Genomic DNA, 8,462 nt, shown 5'->3' with positions numbered 1-8,462 from the left:
GGGAGTTGGTGCAGTAATCTAAGAAAGCTGTGGCAGTATTTCGGTATCAGGCAATCGGACTGTATTTCTCTGGGGTTGTTTTTCTTTATGGGACGAGGATAAGAACTGTGACTCTTGTTCACTCTTCAGTTGAAAAACTCCTCGGGGCAGTTTGTTCGCCTTAATGTTTCTCGCCTTTTTTAGAGACTATAGCATTTATTGGACAGTGTGGCCAAAGTGAAAAGCTTCTTCATTCAGACTAAAGTGCCTGTATACAAATTAAAAAAAAAGCTAAGTAGCAAAAACATTTTGGAGTGTCACTGTATATCCTCTTCGTCGGTACTTGCTTTCTGAGTGAAAGCTCTGTTTTTGTCTGCCAAGTTATTCCCACAATGGTCCGACGCTATTGACAATGAGTTTCATGTTCGATTGCCAATGGTTGCATTATTTTGACCTGCCTGAGCACAGTTTGAGGCTTCAGTGGGTAGCCATGAGCTTGCCTTCTGTAGGGCATGCACCCTGTAAAAAATAAAAAATAAAAGAACAGGCCTTAACACGAGTAAATATGGTGCGCATCTTGCTTTCCATGCATCTTCTATTCACTCCTTTTAAACTTGTACAGTTTTACTGCTGGTTATGTGACCTGCCTGATTATTTACAATGGATTCTTTATAATTCACCCTAGAAGTGCTTCTTTTTCTCATTGTTTACTGTGTGTTGTTGCGGTGTAGCTGTGTGTTCGAGTAGCTACAGTGTGATCTATTTTTCAATAATAAAAAAAAGCTCACTAAGGACGTCCTGTGGTATATTGATGCATAGGTGCATCACACGGCCCTTGTTAACCTCCCTTCCTTCCTTTCTTTTTCTTATCATCTGGATTAGTTAAAAAAGTAGACACTGTTGTTAGGTACATTGCAAACAGATGAATTTTAACTAAACACACTTTACAGAAATAATAAAAATTAACATTTCAACAAAAACTGGCAAAATGCATTGGTGCTACAGCTAACACTCATTGGCACTGTGGAAAATGGTGTGCTTATTAATCTGATAATTGATAAAAGAACGTAAGTGCATTTTGCTGTCGACTTTGGAGGCGCATTTTTCGAAACTAATGCTAAGCGCATGATTTCTGCTAAATAGATTTCATTACGTTATTGTCTGGCTTCAATTCCAAAATCGGTACATGCTTTCTAAACTTAATAATTTACACTGTTTCCAGTGAAGTTTTGTTAATTAGTGAACATCACTCTGCAATTTTTCTTGCATGTAGCGTCAGCCTTTTCAAATCCAGTTTACCTGAAAGAACTCCTGTATCGAATGCAGAGGTTTTCAGTAGGTCTGTTTCCATTAAGAAATAGATAACCCATTACATACCTGCCAACCCTCCCAAATGTTTTCTAAAAATTTGTCAATTTGGGCTCGTTCTACAATTTTACTAATATTGCAGCATGTTTTATGAAAAATGAGGCATTAAATAAAGTCGGGGTGGTGCAGTATTGGAAAAAAGATGCCTACCAAAATAAATTGGGATGCTATTATGTACATGCCTTTATTCATGGCAGCCCAAGATGCCATATCCCAGAGAGGCGGTTGGTTGAAACAAAATTATTGAGACAAGTTCTTAAACGAAGCTCAATTGGCAATAGCAAAGTTAAGAAAGTCACTGTGATCTATAAACACTGTGTTGCTAGTCTGTGGTTCAAGTGTGTAGTCGCTTGTGCACTACGTCTACATGTTAACTTCGAGTATAACGGGTTAATAAAATGAGTTCGTAACACACAAGAAGCATGTGCTTAGGGCTAACTAAAAAAGTATGTGTGCTATCCCCCCCCCCCCTCCTTGTGTTGGTGCTATTTTCCTTAATTTTGTAACTCGCAAGTTGGCAGGAGTGCCAATGCCATTATATTGAGCACTACTCAGAATAAACAAAACTCCTTGATGAGCCTAATTCATGGACAAAGTGGTTTGACAAACATTGAAAGGGCAGGCTTGTTGCCTGCATTGAAAGTGTTAAGGGGTTGAAAATGTACTGTGCTGCTCTCTGATGAACTGGATGCCAGTTGCAGTGTGACATTGTGTTTTGGTCCTGTGCAGAGAACTATGTGGTGCTGAAGAACAAGCTGTACATGGGCACCATGCCTGACCACTGCATACAGGACAGGAAAGGACCACTGATATCCGAGCTCCCCACGTGAGTCCCATCAACATTTCCTTGCACGTTTTCATGGCGTGTGCAAACCTGTTGGGTTGCGGCTCTGGTGTCCTGAGCAAGGTTGTTATCTGGGCCGTGGTAGTGCACGAGGAGGTTTTTACGCAGGCCTACACGATAAGAAGGGTGTCCAGAGCAGGACGAGGAATACGGGCTTGAAGTTCACATCCCAGTGGAGATGGTTGTAACTGGACTTTTGAGCAACCTGGTAGACGGTCAGACAATTGCAGGCTGTTGCAGGATGTCCGTATGGGCAAGGGCATCACGTGTGTGTGGAGTACTCGAGGTCACATCGGAAGGGGGTAATGTGTTGAGTTGAAGGAGCGGGTCATTGCCGAGCAGTGTCCCAGTCGAGGTGATCATAGGAGACATACATAAAAGGCATGTCTGTGAGTGTATGGTTCAGATGTTCTGCAAGTCATTTTCAATGGAGTTGACAGGCTGTCATGAATTTGTGACAAGTTGAGCGCAAGTGCAGAAGTTCACCCACAATAATTTGTGAAACAAGTCTTGCACTGTTTCAATCGCTGTCAGTCGAAGTAAACATTTGCACATGCTTGGAAGCAGTGTCCTTTCAGAGGAAGAAAGCTTAATCACAACTCCCTGTACAACTGAGACAACAATGTCCTGGTTGAAAGAGGAGTTGCCAATGGCTGCGCCTTCCACTGGAGAGGTGAAATTGAGTGGACTCTGGCCAATTGTAGCAGCTGTTGGTGCAAGCACGCTCTCCAGGCTCCGTATACTTCACTACCAGAAACATTAGCAGACTAGCTGAGAATTAAAATGTAATGGTACATTCGGCTGGCCATTTCTTAGCGCTGCATAGTTCTCTGGCAAAGCGTAATACATATTTGGCTGGCCAAAAACAACCACCTGAAACACATTTGGCTGGTTTTTTCAAAATGCTCAGAGACGCTTTCACTTTCAACCTGCAAGCACGATCGAGATTTGACAGAGTTCTGGTTACATGGCTTCTGCAGTTTTCATTGTTGGCGCGACGTCAGCTACGGCGGCATGCCTCGGCACTTGTGTGCCTTTGTTAACGACAGAAACGTGCTGTGTTTCCTTTTCCAGCCTCCAATTGCTCTGGATAGCTACTACACGTTCGGCTTGATCCTGCTTTCTCGGGCTTAGATGGAAAGTGGGCTCCACGTCGTTGCAGTCCGAGTCAGAGCTTGGTATGGACCAGCCGAATGTACCATTAGACTGGCAATCTGTGGCTCCGCAGTTTGAATCCTCGCAGGCACTTCAACTCTCGAAACGAAGCTTTCTTTGCCTCTTTCCCCCCTCTTGTAGGTGCCGTCAGGCCGAGCATATACTCAGTGGTCTTGTCTCGATGCGATGCAACGGCCCCATAGATGGTACCACATTGCTGTTGCAGCATTTGGTTATTTGTGATGTGGTGCACACACAGCGCGTTTGTGCTGGGGGCAACAAACAGTAAGGTGTGAATATTTAGTCCAGAAATGAAACAGAGCAACATTGATAGGAAGAGAATGGTGGCTTTGAACATAATTGCACACATGCTTGTAAATGTAAAGCAAGGCAGCAACTGATGTGACAGTGGGGAAATATAACCATTTCGTTTGCAGCTGCAGACAGCTACTCGGAGAAATACCATGTACAGGATGCCAAATCAGTTCTGTGGAAACCCACAAAGAGGAGGACGGTTGATGAAAAGGAAAATTATTATCCATGCGACTGCAGTGTGAAGTTACAAAGAAAACCTATGCAGATCTTGCTCAGACAGTGTGTGTCTTCTCTGTAGCTTCACTATAAAATGGGTGGATGACAGTTCTGCCTGTCATTTCGCTGTCGTTTATCGCTGTTGTTTTATACATCGTTTGTACAGCTTGGTGCATAGTGTGTACAATAGACCAGTTTACACCAGCTGTGTCTGCAGTGCTGGAACAGCACTTTTAACCTGAGGAATGGGTTTCCTTGTAGAAACGGGTCCAGATTCATTGTGTGGTTCATACTTGCAAGTGGTCGCTAACCGAAAGCAATTGTTTCTTGCTAAAAAGTTTCACCTAAACTATTTTCCGCGCCATGTGGGATCCATGTAATTTTGACTCTTAATTTATAAATTTACTTATAAGCGTACTTTACTACTAAAAGATAAGCAACAGTAGGGTGACTCGTTTTTTAAAATTTAGTGCAAGGCAGAGAGTTTCTAAAAAAAAAAAAAACCTTATTGTCTGAGCACTACACCCTTTGTTGGCTATGGCGCTCCACTGCTAAGCACAAGGTCGTAGGTTCAATTGGTTCAGGCTGTGTTCCAATAAGGGCTAAATGCAAAATTTCTTGCGTGCTTAAATTTAGGTGCATGTTAAAAGAACAACAGTTGAAGTTAATCTGGATTCTCCCCCCTTATTTCAGCATCTGTCAGCCTGTGAGCCACTTTAGTATGTTAGATGCCGTAATATCATTTTGATTGTTTCAGTACTATAGATGCCGACTTCAGTTCTGCAATTCCAGCATGTGAACTGCACATGTGATGGAATGGTACTGCCGAACATCTGTTTCCCTGATTGCTGAAATGCACATGTACAATTGACTTCCAGTAATTTGATGCTGACGGGACTGACGAAACTTACCGACTGGTGGAATTATTCAGTCGGTTGAATCTAACAAAAGGCAAAAAAAGAAAGCCGATACGTGCCGTTGATTCACTTGTCAGTATTTACTGTTAAATTTAGCTTTGCCATAACAAAGTGATGGCATGCGGTGAAGCGTACAAAATGGGGAAAGGTGCCACTGTGACAGGGCACGTATTCCTTACTTTACATACGTACATGTACTGTCTCTGGTCACAATATGAGCACCAACATGCCTAATTTAATGTTTACTGGCAGGCCTTTGGAGCTTTAGGTAAACCCTTGCTCTTTTGTTAGCTTTAAACGTCCCCTTGACTTTCCGAGTTTCTTTTTGTCTTACCGTCTACCTTTTCACTAGCTTTCCGGAAATACACGTTATTTCTCCGGTCCTTGGAGCACAGTATGTGCACTATGGACATGGCCCATTCGTGTTTAGAGGAGTGGAGGAGCGATGGTAGAGAGGGGTGCGAGGCTGGCAATGTGGAGAAGGCTGGAAAACAGGTGCTACTGTATGAGCATGTGGTGGCCATTGGATTGGTAGGCAAGGATGCAACGGCTTGAATTTCTCCTTTTCTTTTCAAGGATTTTGCATTTCATTACCTTCTGGTACAGACACCCATCAGCCAGACTTCATCGTCATAACCCATAATGCAGCATGGGGGAATTGTAGTAAGCGGATTATTTCACCCTATAAATCGTACCAAATTGATGTTGCAGCATCTCCTTATTGTTATAACTGTTAGTGTTAAAATTTATATTGTTATCAGGTTCAACTGTATACCACCTTTACCAGGTTTACTTTGCTGAAAGACAGCCAGCACAAACTCCTGCCTTGGCTCTCTCTGGTTATTTAGCGTGTGTGTAAATCTATGTACAAGTGTTTTTGCTTCCCGCCTTGTTCACTCTTGTCCATTATTGTCTTCGTCCTTCCATTGTGTCCAAGCGTCTTACTTCACAGTAGTGCGCTGCAATTATTCAACATGTGCAACCAACAAGCCCCGACCTTAGCTCTTACCATTCAGGATCTAACTGTGGCAGCTGGGTGTATAACCTACAAAGCAGTGCTTGGCAGCAGAGCAGCATAGCTATTAAATGTGTAGTCTTTCTTCTTTATATTTCCTGAATAGAGTTCATCTCAATATTACCAAATTAACCAAAACAGGCTTTTGAAGAAATACGTATCAGTCCAAACTGATTCAGTGCGTTTCTGTTTAGTGTGCCTTTAAGGTCTGCTGAGTGCTTGGCCGATGGGTGTTCTGGCATTCTGCCACCATGAAAATGTCACTGTGGCCTGTGATTGACCCTGTAACCGTGTGCCCAGCTGCTGCACACAATAGTCACTGAGGCAGGCACACTCTTTACTGCTTTGTGTGAATACAATGTAACTTTAATGATATACTATTCTTGTAAAGTTTTCAGGCTCTTATGCTCTGAAGCACTGGTTTCGTTTAGCTCCCGTAGGTTCACATGTATAAGCTTCCCGTTTGTTACATTTCTCTTCGCGGTTGTTATGTCCACAAACTGCGGCAGTGCTCCGCTGATGCAGCATCTTCTGTCACTGCTGCCTGTCGCCTTTGAAGACAATCTTTTCATGAAGCCTGCCATTCTGCACAGAAAGACTACCATTGTCAAGTCCAGATCATTGCCGGTCACCAATTTCAACACGGTGCAAACAGTCAAAAGCCTAGGCGAGGTGGAGGAAGGCATAATTGGTAGCTCCACACCCATATTTGTGGATACTGTCTCATGGTATACGATACTTTGTGCAGTTACGTCCATATACAGGGCTGCACAGAAACTGGAAGAGGGCTGCGAGACTACGAGGACAAAAAAAAAAAAGCTGTTGTTATTGAAGGCTTGACCCAAGCACTAAATGTAATTTTACAAGCTCCATGTAGCGTTACTCAAGGCTATGACCACTCCATAAGCTGGCCCTGCAGCAGTAACAAAGTTTACTTAGGGGGCATTTTCAGCAGTTTGTTGGCTTCCTATTCAATTTCAAATAAAGTTTTGTGTAAGCGTAGCTTCTTATCTCATTAGTAGTGCTTCCACATCAGCTGTTACATTTTTATACCTGCCAACGCTCCAGAATTTTTCCTAGAATTGCCATATTTGAGTTCGTTTTACGATTTCATGAATATTGTGTCAAATTTTCTGAAAAATAGGCCCTGTTCACGAAAAAGTTTCAAAGCTGTCGAAGTATGGGCTAGTTTCAGATGGCCAAAAAAAATGTTTTGAAGAAAAGCCGCAGTTCTGCCCAAAACGCAAAGCATCGATTACGATGGCAAATTTGTAGACTGCTATACGAAGTAAGAACAGCAGTTTTATCGGCTGTGTAAACTTGTAAACATGTGCCAACTGAATTAAGAAGCGTGGTGTCACACGTTGTTACGAACGGCCTGCAAGGGTACCAACCTACAAAATATTCATAGCCAGCCGCAGCGGTGGGGGTGGCGATATTCGGAGAACCAAACCTCGGAACGCGCCCGGCCCGCTGCGATAATTTGTTGTGGGAAAACAACAATACACCGTGTCCCCAAGCGAGTGCCGCAACTATGACTAAATGTGGTCGGCAGATCAAGTATTGTTCGTGGTTTCGCCATGGCTGCCACATGTTGATTGAAGCGGTGGAAATCCGAGGAGCTCCTGGAAGATATTTTGCGCTGCCGTCTCATGCAGCTTAGAAATCATAGACACACCTGGTGGCCATTGTCTGCAGAGTCAACACTGGGATGAAGAGGCGCCTGCTCGTGGAAAATCAGCGTGTCTCCGAGAATACACTCGCGTCGTCGTGGTCAGTGAAACCTGTGCGAAAGTGTGTGTAACCCTCCCCCTTAAAGGCGGGTCAGCTAGGATGAATTTGAACGCTCCGAGTTCGTAGCATGTTGAATGGCAGTTAGACTGATGAACTGTAGCATAAATCCCATCTTCCTCGTTCTCGATGAGAAGCAGTCCTTCCCTTCAACGTCCTCAGCGTGGATAAGTTGGACGGCGGCATGGTCCAGCTACCATCTATTTCGTACCCGACCACAACTATGACAACATGCACAAGCAAACATGAACACATCTCACTTGATTACTGCGGAAAGTTGCCATCAAAACGCTAGAGTGAGGAGCACAGCAGCAGGAGCGAGTGAATTGACCTTTGACCTTCATGCTATTTCTCACTCCAATGCGAACTAAGCGTCCTGAACACAGCGCATACAAAGCTCTGAGCCTTCCGCGCACCTAGACTCTGTACTCATTGCAGTTCGCTTTCAAGACGGGGCCCACTTGGCCACACCGTAGGCAGCAGCCGCCGTAGTAAAACGTCCCCCTCCCGACGGCCACTTTCAAGTTACGCCTGCATAGACATGTGATGCGCTGCAGCCACCAGAGTACAATGCACACCCCTCGTTTTTCTGTCATTGCCTTCGGCGTGCCTGCTCCTCGCTTTCCTCCCTCTGTTGCACATGCAAGATTGAGCCACCATCGTCGGCTCATGCGCTTTCACTCGCGCATACGGTGACAATGTTGTCGCCCTTGTACTTCATGCGGACATCGTGGCGATGGCGTAAATGTGCTTTGGGTGTCCGTAAATGGCTATCACAATGAAAGGAATTGTCATAGTACCTGTGTCACCCTTTGGTGGTTGCACAAGTCAACTCTACCATATGCTAGACTAGAGGGATAGT

General features: G+C 44.1%; 1 protein-coding gene across 2 annotated transcripts in view; it reads left to right on the top strand.

The window, feature by feature from the left end:
* LOC135918157 (PIH1 domain-containing protein 1-like) overlaps positions 1 to 8,462 on the top strand; it is a 101,318-nt gene that overhangs the window by 44,120 nt on the left and 48,736 nt on the right. For both annotated transcript variants that reach the window (XM_065451815.1, XM_065451816.1), the window contains exon 5: positions 2,077 to 2,173. In XM_065451815.1, coding sequence (XP_065307887.1) covers positions 2,077 to 2,173 — 97 coding nt within the window. The remainder of the gene's footprint in view (positions 1 to 2,076; positions 2,174 to 8,462) is intronic.

The sequence above is a fragment of the Dermacentor albipictus genome, chromosome 10 (assembly GCF_038994185.2).
Source record: "Dermacentor albipictus isolate Rhodes 1998 colony chromosome 10, USDA_Dalb.pri_finalv2, whole genome shotgun sequence".
Classification (NCBI taxonomy): Eukaryota; Metazoa; Arthropoda; class Arachnida; order Ixodida; family Ixodidae; genus Dermacentor; species Dermacentor albipictus.
This window is presented reverse-complemented; position numbering and strand designations above follow the sequence as displayed.